The sequence below is a fragment of the Hemitrygon akajei genome, chromosome 15 (assembly GCF_048418815.1).
Source record: "Hemitrygon akajei chromosome 15, sHemAka1.3, whole genome shotgun sequence".
In the NCBI taxonomy this organism is placed as follows: domain Eukaryota; kingdom Metazoa; phylum Chordata; class Chondrichthyes; order Myliobatiformes; family Dasyatidae; genus Hemitrygon; species Hemitrygon akajei.
The window spans coordinates 53777231-53795918 of record NC_133138.1 but is presented as its reverse complement, the minus strand read 5'-3'; the positions used below and the strand labels follow the sequence as shown (position 1 = coordinate 53795918).

The following is an 18688-nucleotide window of genomic DNA, read 5'->3' as shown; positions in this document are numbered from 1 at the left end:
GCGACATGGTTACAGTTTGGAGTGTCGGATGTTTGGAGTTCAATTCCGGCACCGTCTGTAAGGAGTCTCTGTACATCTTCTCTTGAAAAGCATAGATCACCTTCAGGTGATCTGATTTCCTCCCACAGGTTCAAAGAGGTACTGGGTAGGTTAACTGGTCATTGTAAATTGTCCCCTGATTAAGATAGGGTTTTAAATATGGGTGTCAGGGGCTGGGCCTCAAAGGGCCAGGAGTACCTATTCCACTCTATATCTCTTAACAAAACACTCTGGACTTAATAAAGTAATCATTGAATATATTCAGCTTTGGCATAAAATTAACACAATGTATCATAAATCTTTCTTCAGTGAGTATTCTTTTTCATATGTTATTGGGATATAAAACTGGTTTCTTGGTAAATAGGCTATGCATCTGCACACGTACAAATATAAACAACAAATAAAGTTTACATCATATTTGACAAAGTTCTGATGCACTGTATGACTATTCCACACAATTTCAATTACCTCATTTATGAAGATCCAGTGACTATCAACAGCTGCCAAATTGGTATCAACAGCCTGTAAATGGGAAGCAATAATTTACAAGTTATACACCATTTTTTATATGTTATCAGGCTGTTTTATTCCACTTAAGACATATAATATCAGGCTTACTTTTACTCTTTAAGGCATTCAAACTAATAATTAACAAATTAACTTTAAACAACAACAAAGAAAACAACCTGTGGCCATCTCACAGGCTATATATTTTTTTCATTTTGAGGTCTAAACCTTCTCAAGCATTTGCATTTTAATATATAAACATACAGGCACATTAAAAATACAAAATCTATTACTTAGAAATTTAGTTTGCACCTTTTCCAACAAGTAATTCAGTTCATTCTGGCAGGACAGCGACATAAATGTTCACTCCACCATGTTTTGAAAAGACCTACAAATTTTATGAATTGCAAGGACTATAAAAAGCAGTGATTAATTCTGGCATGCAGTGAAGCATAAGATTCACTTGATGAAAACAAATGAATCCAAATGTTTAACAATATGTATAAAAATAGATACTAGACATATTCCACTGACAATGTGACTTAAGTAGTCAGAATTGGGTTCCAATTCCAATATGTAAAACATAAATTAATGTAAAAATTGTGGTTCTTAGATTATAAAACTCAAGAAAAAGATCCTTTATTGTTTATAATTACACAATGACTAAAAAGAGTTTAACACCTTTGTTATATTAAGATAAAAACTTACTGTATGGAATTTATAGTCTTGATTATTTTCTCTAAATGTATAAATGACTAAGCTAATGGTGTTAAGCACAGTGGAAGGTTGATAAAAAGAACAATCTGGGGAATTTATAGTCCAGAAGGCAGGCATTTGCTTTATTGTATCTTTGCTGACTCTATACTGCTACTGCAAAAGTAATCCTGTAGTTTTGTTCCCTCCCTGCAATCAGTCTTCATCGGTTTCAACCAGTTATCCAATTTTCGATTAGAAGATTCAATGGTCATCTTCAATCACTCCCTGTGGCAAAGTTCTTCTTGGTCCCAGAATTCTCTAGATAAATATATTTATTCAGTTCTCCCACTTCGCTCTTTCTAATGGCAACATTAAAATTTATGATCAATCATTTAAAAAGAAATCTATCAAAGTTGTTCTATTAGCCTCGAGATGAAATAGTCCAAGTATCGCAAAGTTTTCTTCATTTTTATTCATATTGATATTCATAACATCACCACAGGAATCTAAGTGCTGTGTCCTTCAAGACTTTGATGTCATTTCTGTACTGAGATGGATAAAAATGCACAGATTAGCCATTTATCAAATTATTCTCAGGAAAGTCAAGCTTTATTAATAGAGCGGGATCCCTGTAAATGACTTATTTTGGTTCTTCAGACCACCTTAACCCACTTTGCACACTTCTTTCCTTTAGCCCACCTTTCACAACCAACCTTCAGAACAATGACTAAATCTCCATTCCAAATATTTAATTTTAAAATCCATTCCAAAGCCACTGTATTCAATGCTCTTACAATCCCCTATATCTCTGGTTGAAGCTTCAACCTCGACCAAATTCACAATTTACTGCCACTAACCCCAGATCCAATTCTTGCAGGTCAGCTCTTGGCTCAAATGCAAGAATGCTGTTCCTATCTCTGCACTGACAACTTGACCTCTGACTCTGCTCCACGTCCATTGAATGCTGTTCCTACTTCTTCTAACTCTGGGCTTGGTCTCAATTTCAGGTGGCACACTTTGAATAATGCTCATCTGAAACTGAAAATTACTGAGGCATGCGATAATGGAAACACATTTCCCTTTACCATTCTTTATCTGAGAGGCTTTGAAGAGGCTAAAGTTCTGGTTCCCTCTGTTGCCTAGGCATTGTGCCCATGTATTTATATCTGTACATCACCGTAGTTACCTCCCCTCCTGTAAGTCTTAGGTCACACATTCATGTATGTGTCCTTGAGCTCTCTGCTAGCAGTTACTCTTGCAAAAGGGAAGCATGTTGTGAAATGTGTTGTTTTGTAGCAGTAATACAATGCAAGATATTAAAATTATGTTACAATTAAAAATAATAAGTAGAATAGTAAGGTAGTATTCATGGATTCATGGACTGTTCCAAAATCTGACAGAGGTGAAGCTGTTTCTGAAATGATGAGTGTGGGTCTTCAGACTCCTGTACCTCCTCCCTGAAGGTACTAGTCAGAAGAGGACATGTTCTGAATGTCCCACAGAATGAATGGGTAATGCAGCAGTGTAGGAGTTTTGAGATGCCAATGTGAACTTCGCAACATGGAGAAGGTAGAGAATACAAATTTTAGGGTTCACTTTGTAGTCTCCCCACCTTATATGGAGGCAGCACATATGTATTTTACTATCAATGGGTGCTCATTTTTGTATGCAGCATATTTGTCAGATACTCAAAATGACATCAAATAGACATTCAGCTCACTGCACATGTCAGACAACTGACTTCAAATTCATGACATTGTGGCAAATGAGAATTAAGGTTTCAGGAAATATTGATATTTCATAGTAAGAAAATATTGATTACAAACTTGATATGACATAAACAATGTCACAAACATAGCACTTTACCTCCCAAAGATTTAACAGTTCAATAAACGAACATTCCAGTTGTCCAAATCAAACAAACAACTTTCCCATGGTGCAAAATGTGTTTGGTTCGCAATATTTAGTAGAACAGATGTTCTTCTTGCAATTTGCCCCAACAAATTGGCACCTTTACAGTTAATTTTCTGAATAATAATTGGAAAGCAATCACCTTCAAATCAGCTCAATTGTTGCAATGGCATTGTTACAAAGGCACAGTGTGTGACCATCTGCAAAATGCAGCACACTGGAAGAAATCATTTCAACTTCAACTAAATAACATAAATTGATCAAAAATAGTGATTTTTTTTCTAATAATGGATTTCACAGTGGTAAAACTGCTTTTCAAACCCTGGGTATAGGATTTACATTGGAAAAACAAAGATTGAAAAAGTATAAGAAAGGACAAGAAAATGGAATTGTAAATATACCCTCAGAGAGTTGACACAACAGCATTAAATTAAATGGCCCAGTCATGTACTTTAACTTGTGTGATTCTTTTCCAATTGTCGTTTGGACTGTGGTGAGAAGCAAGGTTTATGTTACACTTCTTGCTTTATAAAATTTCAAGACTGATTACTATTTTAAACTTAACTTTTCCAATGTTTAAATCATATGTCCATATTGATAAGATCATGATTACTGAGAAGCTACATTCATCAAAATGGCAATCATGAAAAATGTAAATCATAGTTATACAGTAGGATGCACATCATTTAGTCAACAGCCCCAAATCAGGAAAAAGCATCAACTCAACAGTGTTCACTGCGGTAAACAATTAGAGAATTAGAGGCTTAAGTTTTCCATTAGGAAGATTACATTAGAAATACTGTGGAGAAATACTTCTCTACAGACTAAAATTGATGTTCCATTGCTGTTCATTTTATGTACTGCATTCTTCAACTTGGAATAATCATTTACAATTCACAGTTTGAGCCCTTTTAACTATTTCCATTAGAAAACACGGAGAGTTGTTTTGATCTTCATATTTTTAAAGACAATTTTCATTATATTAAAAACATTGGCATTGTAGCTAGTAATGAAGAATGAAAAGTTAGTGGAGGAACCAATGAGATTGCTCAATATACTGCATAATCTTTCAATCATCATTTTTATCACTGCATCCCTGTGCTATTTTTATCACTTGCATTTATAATTTTCTCCATGCTTGAAGAGGATTTCAGAGAAATGTAAGAGATGGTCCGCTGATGAAAGACACTGTGAACATTGTGATTTTCTGAATTATACAGGTCTTAATGCTTAAAATTTGCCAAATTCACCTCTGAATCTGAATAACATACCTATAAAGCTCTAAGAAAGTAAGATATAAAGATAAATAATGGTAATAGAAAACGTTTATGTCGATTTTACCAAGACTTACTGAGGTGTGCTGCTTCAGATTAATTGAATTTTTGTTAGGTATTCATTTATATATTTGTTGACATACATTTCATTGTTGTGAAATGTTGATTTATTTGATGTGAAATAAACAATTGTGTCTGCAACACATTACAGTTGCTTTGCATTTACTCCTTTTATAAATTGATTCACCTTCCAATTACTAAATTTGCTCATTCTGTGCACATCAATCCTGCAGAGTACTAAAATGTAATCTAAAATTATTGCAAAATGCACAAGAGAACTTGGATTAATCAGCAAGTGAAATTCTAGCTACAGTAAATAAAATGTCTGCATCTTTCCAATCATTAAATGGGATGTGTTTTGATAGTGAGAATGGCACCTCATTAACACAACAAATGCTGATTCATTTTTCATTGACAGATGGCTCTGCCCGCAATTTGGATGCTTTATACCTGACAAGGAGAAAAAAATACCTTCAATTTTCATCTGCAACTAAGCAATTTAAAACCATTTCTGTAAGCACACCATGGCTCCACAATATACCAAGTAAACATTTTTTTTATTATTAATTAGGGAACAGCAGTGCTGTCACAGTTTGATAATAAGGAGAGACTGAATCTATTAAGGCTTTAGTAAAGGCAAATTACATTTTGTACATGGATACTTGTGCCACGAACAGTTCAGTACTTAAATTTCAATTTCTTCATAAAGCACACGTTTCTTATTAAGTCATTTAATGTGAGTGGATTATAATCTGCACTAGTCAAATAATTATTTTATGGGCAGAAAGCTTTTCAAGGAATAAAATTAGCTTCTTCAGGTGGTAAAATTCACTTTTCAAACAACAAAAAGAAACATTTTCTGAGTTTACTTCAGCGCATTATAATTTGAAATGTTTATTCCCGAAAAATGCTGCAATAATGTGCCCACTGTGTGATAGCTACCTTCTGGAGTCAAGCATTTGTCACGCAATTTCAAGTTCAAGTTTATTGACATGGGCATAAACACCCAGTGTGTAAATACTATAAAAATTAGCTTTTTGCAGTAGCAGGGCAGTACATTACAAACATGACAAGCATAAATTACATAAAACTTAAATTACCATAAATTATACATAAATTACACAACAAAAGCAAACAACAATAAAGTAAGTACATTTGTGCAAGTTGAGGGAAATATTATCTGAGACAGAGTGATGGTTTTGCAGGTTGATACAAGAATCTGATGGCAGTGGGTCCTTCAGCAGGCTTCAGGGCCAGTTGCATCACAGGTACAGTGTTCCCCACCATCGAGGAGGTGGAACATCCAGAAGGCGGTGTCTGTCATTAAGGACCCTCGCAAAGCCCTCCAGGATGTGCCCTTTTCTCTTTACTACCATCAGGGAGAAGTTAAAGAAGCACTAGACTTTAGGACACTTTATTGCACTCTGCATCAGATTTCTGAATGGTTTCAAATCTATGAACCACACTTCATTATTTCTTTATCTTGTAATTTATTGTAATTTTTGTGCCTTTGCATTGTTCTGCTGACACAAAATCACCAATTTCATGACATACTAGCCTGTGATGATAAACCTGATTCTGATTCTGGCAAAGAAGCTATCGTGGATGGCATGGTAGTGTCGCAGTAGGTATGGAAAGGAATAAGCACATAGCCTTGATTGAGATGCATCTGTGTTGATGGTCAGTGAGCAGGACATGAGATGTCCAATTCTTTTTAATGCTGGTGTTCCAGTGAGGACACTGAGGATTCAACTGCAGAGGTCCAGGCCTTGGAGCTTGTATAGTCTGGTGTCATGAACCTTTTGGATCAATGGGAGGTCCTGATGGCCCCAGACTTTGGTACTCTACTTCACCTGGAAATTGTTAACTGACCTAACTGGCTCGTTTTACCAGTTAATTCCTCTCTGAATTTATATTGTGCTGTTTATTGATAATGGCCGGTTTCTTCTGCCACCTTGTACTACTTAAGTTACGCGCGCTGAGACTTGAAATAACCTTTCCATAGGGATGTTCGCTCAGAATGACCAGTGTACCTTCAATGATTCTTTAGTGAATAAACTCTTGTTGGTGTTTTATACGCGGATCTCCAGTTACTCTGCGCCTGGGTTCTCTAGTCTGAGTTCACCATGTCAGCAAGATTGAGCCATCATGGACCCAGTGGAGTGTAAACAGCTGCATATGGCATTATTGTGTCAAGGAGAAGCTGTTGAAGGAGAATCTTGTTGAATGGCGGAGCAGGCATGAGGGGCCGATTGGCCTACTCCTGCTCCTATCTCTTATGTTCTTATGTTGAGAGATATGAACACATGCTCTAGGAGATACTAACCTCACTGAAGAAGTTTTCCTGCTGGGAGTTTTTGATACAATGCCCCTTAGGTTTTGAGTTGCAGCTTTCCGAGTTCCCTTCAGATTGAAGTAAGGAGGCATACATCATCTCACTCTATTCAAGCTGGGTCCTCTTCTGGACAACGGCACTACTGGAGAAGGAGGAGGGTGTTCAATCATTCACTGGTGGTCAGGAGGCAGGTAATAGGCTCCTCTACCTACATCAGGGAGTATGGTCTGTGGTGGACTACTCCAGAGAACTCCACACTTTGGCTGCAGAGAGTCACTGGAATATGGAGACACTGACCACCATAATTCACCAGGGTGCTAATAACAGCTTTAAGGACATTTTAGCAGCCTAAGACCCAGTTGAAGTATTGCAGATTCTCATAGCCCTGGCACACCGGATTAATTATTGACTATCTGAAAGGAGGTGAGAAAGACACGGTGAATTTTCCCAAAGAACTTTCCTTCACACGGATTCAACATCATCTTCGACCACACATTCAAGGACTTCACCCAGACCTCCACCACCTCCTCCTTCTGAGGAACAAATGTAACTAGGCAGAACCAGACTCTCTCCATTTGAGTGGGAGAGATGACGAAGAGAGAAGTGTTGTGTTTCTTGCAGAGAGGTTGACCACTATCACTCTTCTTGCCCTGAATTATCAGAAAGACTGCCAGGACCATTCAGGAAGGGGAGGACTGTGACAGTCTCTAATTTTTCTCCTGGTTCTGCTACTCCTGGGGTGGTGCTACCTTCTCTTTTATCGTGGAAGGAACATCAGCATGCCCTTGGAGCCTTTGTTGATTTAGATAGATAGATAGATAGATAGATAGATAGATAGATAGATAGATAGATAGATAGATAGATAGATAGATAGATAGATACTTTATTCATCCCCATGGGGAAATTCAACTTTTTTTCCAATGTCCCATACACTTGTTGTAGCAAAACTAATTACATACAATACTTAACTCAGTAAAAAATATGATATGCATCTAAATCACTATCTCAAAAAGCATTAATAATAGCTTTTAAAAAGTTCTTAAGTCCTGGCGGTAGAAATTGTAAAGCCTAATGGCATTGGGGAGTATTGACCTCTTCATCCTGTCTGAGGAGCATTGCATCGATAGTAACCTGTCGCTGAAACTGCTTCTCTGTCTCTGGATGGTGCTATGTAGAGGATGTTCAGAGTTATCCATAATTGACCGTAGCCTACTCAGCGCCCTTCGCTCAGCTACCGATGTTAAACTCTCCAGTACTTTGCCCACGACAGAGCCCGCCTTCCTTACCAGCTTATTAAGACGTGAGGCGTCCCTCTTCTTAATGCTTCCTCCCCAACACGCCACCACAAAGAGGGCGCTCTCCACAACTGACCTATAGAACATCTTCAGCATCTCACTACAGACATTGAATGACGCCAACCTTCTTAGGAAGTACAGTCGACTCTGTGCCTTCCTGCACAAGGCATCTGTGTTGGCAGTCCAGTCTAGCTTCTCGTCTAACTGTACTCCCAGATACTTGTAGGTCTTAACCTGCTCCACACATTCTCCATTAATGATCACTGGCTCCATATGAGGCCTAGATCTCCTAAAGTCCACCACCATCTCCTTGGTCTTGGTGATATTGAGACGCAGGTAGTTTGAGTTGCACCATATCACAAAGTCCTGTATCAGTTTCCTATACTCCTCCTCCTGTCCATTCCTGACACACCCCACTATGGCCGTGTCATCAGCGAACTTCTGCACATGGCAGGACTCCGAGTTATATTGGAAGTCTGATGTGTACAGGGTGAACAGGACCGGAGAGAGTACGGTTCCCTGCGGCGCCCCTGTGCTGCTGACCACCGTGTCAGACCTACAGTCTCCCAACCGCACATACTGAGGTCTATCTGTCAAGTAGTCCACTATCCAATCCACCATGTGAGAGTCTACTCCCATCTCCGTTAGTTTGTGCCTTAAGATCTTGGGCTGGATGGTGTTAAAGGGACTAGAGAAGTCAAGGAATGTAATCCTCACAGCACAACTGACCCCCTCTAGGTGAGAGAGTGATTTGTGCAGCAAATACGTGATAGCATCCTCCACTCCCACCTTCTCCTTATACGCAAACTGAAGAGGATCCTGGGCGTGCCTGGTTTGTGGCCTCAGATTCTGTATTACCAGCCGCTCCATGGTCTTCATAACGTGCGACGTCAAGGCAACAGGTCTGAAGTCATTCAACTCCTTTGGTTGTGGTTTCTTCGGTACCGGGACAATACAGGATGTTTTCCACTGTCTGGGTACTCTTCTCTGCTCCAGGCTCATGTTGAAGATGCGCTGTAGTGGTTCTCCCAGCTCAGTCATTTTGATGCTCTGGACAATTTCCTAGATCTTGGGCTGAGCAGACGACTTATTTTCCCATCCAGACCAGTCACTCTTCACCATAGTTCTGGATGGAAGACCATTGGTGCTGACGAAAATTTGTTTTCTTACCTCTCCTCTCAAAGTTACTATTAGCTGGGATGTGGAATCTTAGGAATTCCGAGTTGCTTCCTAATCTCCTGAGTGCCTGACGAGTTGCCTGCAAGATCTCCTAAATTGCCGGCCAGATCTCCTGAGTTGCCTGCAAGCTCTTCTGAGTCACCTCCTAATCCTCATGAATACTCTCCAAATTTCTTTGACACCTAGTTGTCTCAAGTGCCCCCTAATTATTTTGACTTACTAGAGGTATTTAGAAAGAATAGGGCCACTGGCTTTCACCCACAGACCAATGGACAGACTGAGAGGGTTAACCAAGATTGCAGGGAACCTTAAGGCGTCTGGTTTCAGGGAGTTATAGAACATGGAGCAACCATTTGATCTGTGCTGAGTTTATTCTTAATACTCTCCAACATTCTTCCATAGGATTGTCACCTTTTGAATGCAAATTCAGCTACAATCTATTATTTCCAGAGCGTGAATCTGAGGTAGGTGTTCCATCAGCCACCCAATAAGTTCTAAGATGCAAGAAAGTTGAAGGACAGGCCAAACCTGTTGGCCAGTTCTCAATAGCAACAACAATTTGCTAACTGCCAGAGATGGCAAGGTCCATCCTTTAATTCTGTACTGCGAATGTGGCTATCAATCAAAGAGTTGAATCCCGGAAATTACCTCTACGTTATATCTAGTCCATTTAAGATCCTTTGTTGGACCAATTCTGTTACTTATCATCCACAACGATTGCGCACCATACACATCCACCCTACTTTTCATGTGTCCCATCTTAAACGTGCACTTCCTAGCCTGCTGGATCCTGTCTCCAGGTCCCTATGCTTCTCCCTTTATTATTGATGGACAACCAATGTATACCGCCTGGCGACTGTTGGATTCCTGTATGGTAGTGGTCACCAACCTTTTGAAGCCCAAGATACCCTACCTCAACCTTAGTGAAAGGCAAGATTGACTCCAAATCGATTAGTTACACGCATGCCCACCGAGGCAGAAAAGACTGAAAGTATAACCCAGCATCCCGGAAGTAGAAATAATGTATGAACACCAGGGGTCACCACCCTTTTTTTTGCATCGCGGACCAGTTTAATATTGACAATATTCTTACGGACCGGCCAATGGTGGGGGGGGGGGGGGGAGTTGTTAAACTGGACCGGAATACAGCGATACTCGAAGCAGGTTCCTTATGTCCAGTTTATTCCGCAATTCAGTTTACGTGGCTCTCAGCTGCTGTCCCGCTTGCTCACGTTTTTTCCGCTGGGAAAAAACTCAATGGGTTTGTCTTTAAGTGCGGGGTGCTTGGACTCAAGGTACTGAAGCAGTTTTGAAGGCTTCATTGCTTCATTAGACAGCCTCCGGGCCCGAGCTCCAGCCTCCCGCCCGTCCGCCGCCAGACATCTTGGCCAGGTGCGGCTGTTCCTGTGCCAGGGCTGCGGCAGTTGTAGTCCCAAGAGAGCGACCGACCAAGTGAGGAGTGCGACAGGGCACACGTCCGCCCCCCTTGTAGGATCTATCGGCCGACAGAAGTTTGTTTCAGTAGATCGCAGCGAGGTAGCTGCTCTGCTACTTATGAAGCCCTGAGCCCGAATGAGGTCTGTGAATATTTTAATACCGGGTTCCCCACGAACATTCGGTGTGCTAAACAGGTTTAAAGGCGGCGTCCATCGGTCTGCGCTCCAGGCCAGTAGCAACAGCACTTCTCGTCGGCTGCACCAAGTGGCCCGTTGCCCGAGGCCAACCAGTGATCCCTGACCTGCTTGAGTAATGACCTCGCGTGCATTCAAGTTCAACAGTGGGCGCGACAGGAAATGAGGAAAGGTGCAGCTGGCTCATATCGTTTCCTTGCGTCCCGGTGGTTGGGGACACTAAAGTACATTGTAGTGCCTGGCGGGGAGCTGCATGCGTGCATACTGGGCAGAAAGAATGGAACTAAAACCCCACAACCTGGAAGCAGTCTCTCAACAGTATTTGTGTAATTATTTTTCTTTTTTTTTGGGATCTACTGGGAAAGTCTCAAAGATCAACTAGTCAATTGCGATTGACGGGTTGGCGACCACTATTGTATGCCATGTGACAAGATGCAATATTTGGTGGACTAGGAAGGATATGTTATGGAGTAGTGGTGCTGGGTTCTTTCTCGGGACATTTTAGATTCTGAATTAAAACAGACTTCCATAATCGCTATTCAGATCACCCTAGGCTGTCAGGACCCACCCATAGTGGAGGGGGGGGGGGGCGACAGAATTGTCAAGAACCTTTTGAATCAATAGGTGGCCCCCAAGATCCCCAGACCTTGGCATCCTACTTCACCTGTATATCATTAATTTACCTAATTGTGGCTTGTTTACCTGTTATTTGCTCCATCAAGATGTGTTTTGTGTTGCTTAATGTGAACTGCAGTTTTCTCATTTGACCTTGCACTATTTTAAGTTACATGCACTGAGCACAGTCTTAACTTAGCCTTTCCACGGTGATATTCATTCCAAGTGAACTGTGTACCTTTGTTGATACTTTTGTAAATAAACTCTCATTGTGGTTTTGTACTCGAATCTCTAGATATTCAGGGTTTGTGACCCTGAGTTCACTGTTACAATCTGGAAATTGTTTTCAGATTCTCAGTGCATAATGACAAATGCTGACAGTATTTTACCATTTCAGTTGTAAATTATGAATAATTTCTGCAATAGGTTTTCTAGCTCAGGAAAGAGTAAAAGAGTGAAGTAAATAAGTTTGATTTTTGTGTCCTCCTCTCAGTTTCTTTTACTTACCCTTTATATGATGGTTTGAAATCTCTGCCAATTCCAAAGCATCAATACTGCAAGGCATTGATTTTCAGTGCAAGATCAAAAAGAATTTCAAAGTAAATGACTTAAAGTCATTTTTAATACTGTGCTTATTTTTGCCAGTCTCATTTGTATCAATTTAATTGAAATCTCTGCCAATGCAACCCTTCAGTGTGGCTAAGATGCCCTATTGTGTACATATGCATTGGATTAGGATTTGATTTAACTCCCAAATGTTTTTTTAAAAAATTTTATACAAATAGTTAAGGATGTGATCTACACAATCTAATTTGTTCACTCAGATGGTTCAGTGTATGAGCGCATAATTTAGCTGATAGTGCTGTTCAGCTTTCTCAGGATCTGGGCTGTAGGATGTATGATTTATATCTATTGGCAATTTCATGTCCACGTTGTACAACAAGATTGTCAAGGGAAATCTCTGACAGGAGGTCAAAAAAATGTAATTCAAGTCAATTAGTGACATTCCATTTAGTAAACAAATTGGCATCTGGCATTTTGTAAGAGGTAACTTGCTTATTTGAAAGTTGGTTCACAATAACATGCCGTAAAGAATTAATGAGGGGCAGTATGCAATGTCAGGGATACCTTTTCTTCACAACAAGCAGAAGCAGATTTGTAAGAATTGTTGAAGGTTACAGATTCAGTAAGGCAGATGCAGAATATTTGCATTAATTTCTTTTATTGATCAAAATGTAAAAAACTTGGTCAAACTCATTAAAATATTGTTGCAATCATTTTTGCATTCAAATTTTCTTGCACCAACTAACTTGACATTAAGGACTAAGCTACCCAAACATATCAGTGTACCAGAATCAGAATTTGATGTGTATCTCTGACTGGTATGACTAAAATCACTGTGTATAGAGTTTCCCATGACTAATTTAAATTTAACTGTTATTAAACCTTGCTTTATATTTTCTATGTCTTGAAACATATTTCAAAGATGTATAAAATATTTAATGATTTAATTTTCTTGATTATGCCACACCACAAAAAAATTACCTCAAACATTAACTCCCATGAGAGAAATTGATAAGAAAAAAAACGAAGACATATATTCTGCAGATTCTATAATTGATTTACTGTACATTTGCTTAACATTTCCTGGAAATTTCTGCCAAATCTGTAGAATAAATTGCTTAGCACTTTTCATATGTTCAGGATATTACAAATAATTTACAGACAATGAATGCATTTTTGAGTGGAGTTACAGTTATAATATATGAATTCTTAATGAAGTTTTTAACTGTTTGCAAATTATTCCATCAAAAATGTAGAACATATTCCTTACCATTGTAAGGGTTGGACAGGCATGGAAAGGAAATTATAGAGTGAAGCTCTTGCCAGACAAGAGCTCAACCACAAAGATAAAGGAGATTTGAACCAAAAGATAGACAAAGGCTCAGATGTTTGTGGGGTGGGAAGAAATTTCAGAGATATTACAGTTCATGCCAATAATGGGATTCTTTAACAAGGAATAAATACAGTATATCTCAGCAAGCAATAGAGTATTGAATTACTGAGATTTGGTTCAAATTAAGATAAAAACAGCAGAGTTATGAAGTCCTAGAAGAAGAAGAACACTAGCATAGTCAAACCCAAGGAACAAATGTCCAGATGTGGTTTTAACAGCAGAGAGCTTTCAGCAAGAACGTCATTTGGTTGCTGCAGAGGTAAATAAAGGGCAGTCATAATGATGTGTAGATATGCTCTCGGAAGCTTCTCTTGATGTCAGATAGGGCATGAGAGAGGGATCACATTTCAGTTATAGTCAATTACTAGACATTGTCATAGGAACCAAAGAAAAATGCTTTGCCCCTCTTAATAGTTAAATGAAAGAAATTTCTGTTCATCCGTTGCTATTAGTCAAGAAATATGACACCTAAAGGCAATGAGCAAGTGGTGTTGAGATAGAGCTAGGTGGCATCAGTCAACTAACATGATCTCAGATTAATCTTTTAATCTACTAATCTGATCCCTCTTTACTGCAGGTCATGGATTGTAGCATCTTTGTAGGAAATTCATGGTAAGTAGAGGTCATGGTTATTACAGGGACATGTTAGGAATAGAAGATATATGGTTGACATATTTGGAGTCAAGGGCAATCTTTCAAAGGATAGATTTGATGCAGTAGAAAGCAAGCTAAATCAAAAGAGCCTTGGCTGCTTCTTAGCAGAATAACAATCACTTGTTCTTTTCTCACACTCTTACATTTTTTCCAACAATTTGCTTTGAAGATGAAAATAGAATCTATATCCATCACCTTTTAAGATATAGCATTAAAAGTTGCAAAATGTTTTTTCTTCCAACTCTCCATAGACCTTTACACTCATCAAGATGAACAATTTCAGATTGTGCATTTCTATTTCAGATTTTCAACATTCAGTCCATCTTCCTCTGAGAATTTCATATTATTATTCTGCATTTATACATTCTTAAGACTGACCTTTTGTTTCTTTACTTGTCCCTGTAGTATCCTCTTTCACCTTCCCCTAATGTCACCTTTGTCATTAGATTGTTATTGACTTCTAGCCTATACATAGATCTTCCATTATGTTTTCTCTTCCCTTCTTAAACCGTAAAGCATGTTTTATATTTAAAGTATGTTTTATATCTTCCCTGGGAAATCTTTCACATGTTTGATTATGCCAGAATCACAGGTTGATTGGAGAGTTTCAAGGCAAAGGTCTTCAGAAGAGCTTCATAGCTTTTGCTATGACCAGACTTCCTAGCCACCATTTAGTACCATTTGTAGTCAAATGAACTGGTTAAATACTGACATATAGGATAGTGGAGCCAAATAGTATAATTGAAACAGCAGTCCTGGCTGAAAATATTGGCAGTTGATCAACCTAGTTTGTTGCATTCCATTTCTCCACCATGGTTGATGATGATAATTGTTTGCTCTTTCATTTGTCAGCTTCATCACTGCCATTAGCTTTGGACATGGTAGAGGTACAGAGTTTGCAGTGATCCATCAGCTTTTGCAGTACTCAATAGACATAATGGATTGTTACCTTTTGTCTTTAGTATGCAGACAGCAAATGCTGTAATTGTATTGGTTTGAAGTTATTAGGATAATTGCTTGCAATGCTTTGGTCAATGAGGATATCATTAAAGGGTGGTGGCAGATCCATGGAGTCAAAGTCTTCCACATAGTACACGGTTTATTGCCTTTGTTTTCCATGTGGAGAAGTCCTGATTCAGTTGATGGATTAATGAAAAGTGATAGGCATAGGATTTTTTCTTTGCCTCTTCAAACATGAATGAATGGGGTTTCATAAAGAACGTTGTCAGCCTTTCAAAACTAAATGGGTGTTTAGGCTTTCTGTAAATGTATTAAAAGCTGATGACTCACACCAAGATTGCAGATTTCAGGGCCTGTGTCCTCAGCACACTGCTTTCCGACAGCGAGACCTGGAGCCTCTACTTCAGACAAGAGCGGCGTCTCAACGTCTTCCACCTTCACAGCCTGAGACGCATCCTGGACATCAAGTGGATTGACCGAGTCACCAACAATGAGGTCCTGGCCCATGCCCAGATACTCAGCCTCTTCACCCTGCTCCAGCAACGCCGTCTCCACTGGCTGGGCCACGTACACCGCATGTCAGATGGGAGGATCATAAAAGTGCCCCTGTATGGGGCACTGGCCTCCAGCAAGAGAGCACAAGGGCGGCCCCATCTTTGTTTCAAAGATGTCTGCAAGAGGGACATGAAGTCACTGAACATGAACATCGAGAGGTGGGAGGACATTGCAAGTGATCGCTCTCGCTGGAGGCTGGAACTACGCAGAGCTCTAAAGAGAGGAGAAGAGAAGCTGAGGCTTGCTGCTGAAGAAAAGCGCACTCACTGAAAAAACAGCACCAAGACAACACCGGAGGACAGCGCCTTCAGGTACAGTCACTGCAGCCGACACTGTCACTCCCGTGTGGGCCTCTACAGCCACAACAGACTCTGCTCCACCAACACAGACTGAAGCAAGACTTTCCAGGCGCAGATCCGTGGTCTTGCGAGACTAACGGATGCCATCATCATCATCAAATGTATTAAGATCACATGCAATTCAAAATAAGAACAAAAAGTTCACTTCACTAAAGACAATTTTGAACCAGCAGAGCTTTTATGATAATTCGATCACTTCTCACACTCAATCTCTTATGTCACCAGACAATTACCAAACGTACTCATTTTAATGATTTTTTTTCAAGTAGGTCTTGGGCTCATGATCACTGGGTTAGTGTTATGTGTGCTGGACAAACCAGATGGAAATGGGGTCCAGGGCTGACCCCACCCCTCAGGAACTATGCTACTAATGAGAGAGAGAGAGAGAGAGAGAGAGAGAGAGAGAGAGAGAGAGATGAAGAACAGAGGTAGAGGCATCTGCTACAGATAAGAGAGAGAGAGACAAATGATTTATGTATTATGGCTTCTTCACTGATTATTTACTTTTTGCTACAAGGACACTTCTTTGCTCATTAACATTCCTGAGGAGACAGCAGGGAGTGGCCTAGTTTGATGGACATGGATATGTTGAGTTGATGGATGGTTGATACCCCGTCAGTGGGGATAAAAGACGGGTCTGGGGAGATACCCTCAGACACACCAGTGGACACTGAAAGAATGTTGTGCACCCACAGGAAGGTGGGGGCCTGGAGGATCGGTTCAGGAGAATCAGTCCGGAGTACAGTGGATGAAGGCAGACCGGTGGGGACTTGTGTGTGTGTCCGCCCTTGCCTGGGTGATGAGTCCATCACTGAAGAACGGTCTAGCCTGAAATGGAAGGGTCGTAATCGGTGACTCCAACGGTACAACGGAACAAGAAGACGATGGAAGGTTTGCCTGCTACAGCTGCTCGTCGCTTGCTCGCTCTCTCTCTCTCCCTCTCTCCAACATTGCAACACAACAACTACCTCAACAAGAACTGAACTGAACACTATATTCTCTTATGACAATTCATTTACTCCTAGACTTTGATAGATCTTGTTTTTTACTGTTGATTATTATTCCTACACTTCTGTTTTTATTATTGCTAACCTGTTTTATATGTATATTGGCATTTTTGATACTGTATTGTTTAGTTTACTAATAAACACCTTTAGTTACAGTACCACCAGACTCCAACATATCATTCCATTTCTGCTGGCCTGTTATCCCAGTTACAGGGTACGGAACAGTTAGCTTATCTTTGTATCATGATTACTATTGGCACACATATGTTTCTGTAGCATTCTTTCCCCCATCTAAATTAGTTTCACCTAATTAAATGACACCTAAATTTAACAACATTATACCTTAGTCATGGGTAGTATCTCAGAAGTCAGCCAAGTTGACCAAACAAATAACTTGAAATACTTATTGTGGAAAAAAAGTAAATGTAGTTGATTTCTCATCAGACTGAACCTCAGGATAAGATATTTTGTCAAAGACAGCAACATCAAATGAGTTTACAATAAATGACCATTTTATCTCAGAGTACCTTCAATTCTGATCTTTACTTCAGACTTCAAACAAAAACCTGGGCTTAAAATTTAAGCTTTTTTTTAATCTCAAGTGATCACTGTGTTTAATGTCAGATGAGAAGAGTTTTGTTTAAATTTTCTGATGCTTTAGTATATCAGCTACATGAAGTTTCCTGGTAAGCATGAAGAGAAAACACAATGTAGAATGATGGGCAGATTGGTTTTAGAATTTGCACTTTGACTTGAGAATTTCTTCAGAGGTTTCTAAATGACAATAAAACCAGATTGAGCAGATTGCTTTTTAGAAAACTTAATTTAATAATTCAGATGAATTATTTAATTCATAGACCTAACCAGAAAGACACTACTTCACAACAGAGAACTTTATGACCACTATAATTTAATTTAATGATACTTAAAATCAATAAGTTACAGATAGGTACTTGAAACAATTATTACTAATTGTATTCATTAATATTTTTAGTTTTCCCATATTCCTCATTTTGTAAAGTGAGTTTTAAAGTTATTTTATAAACTGTAATTGCAGTGCAAAGCAGTGAAAAAATGATTTAAAAGGTATATTGAAAAAAAAAGCTCTCAAGCACCAGGCCACAACCATGGTGATTTGCTTAGTGCTCTAGCCAAGCAAATTTATATGCAATAAATAATGACACTTCAGCTTTAAAGAAAATTAAACAAATAAAATTAAGTGCATTGATATGACACAGTAACAACCAAAGTTCTATAATGGAAATAACAAACCATAAAATTTCCCTTCCAACAATCTGACATTATTGCATTAAATTACTTTATGTTATATCTCATACAAATATTCCTTTACTTGCTGACCAGCTTATGTGCAATGTTTGCAATATTCACCAATGCCAACAAATCTCCTTGCATCATATGCGAGTTTCAGATGTTTGTTTTATAACTATGCTTGATTGTTATAGCAAAAATATGTTTGCTAGTCATTGTAACTATATTTAATGTTTTTCACTTTTCACTTTAATATTGATATTCTTTTGCACAATTGCTGAACAGTAACCTCCCATACCCTTCCTCTTTCACCTCAGATTCCCCACAGTTCCACAAGAGGGTACTATAGCTACATCCTCAGGTTATATCTTTTGCATTTGCAAAT

General features: G+C 39.1%; 1 protein-coding gene across 2 annotated transcripts in view; it reads right to left on the bottom strand.

The window, feature by feature from the left end:
• Positions 1–18688, bottom strand: part of LOC140739358 (glutamate receptor ionotropic, delta-2-like) — a 506376-nt gene that overhangs the window by 154564 nt on the left and 333124 nt on the right. For both annotated transcript variants that reach the window (XM_073067583.1, XM_073067584.1), the window contains one exon: positions 508–561. In XM_073067583.1, the coding sequence (XP_072923684.1) occupies positions 508–561 (54 nt within the window). The remainder of the gene's footprint in view (positions 1–507; positions 562–18688) is intronic.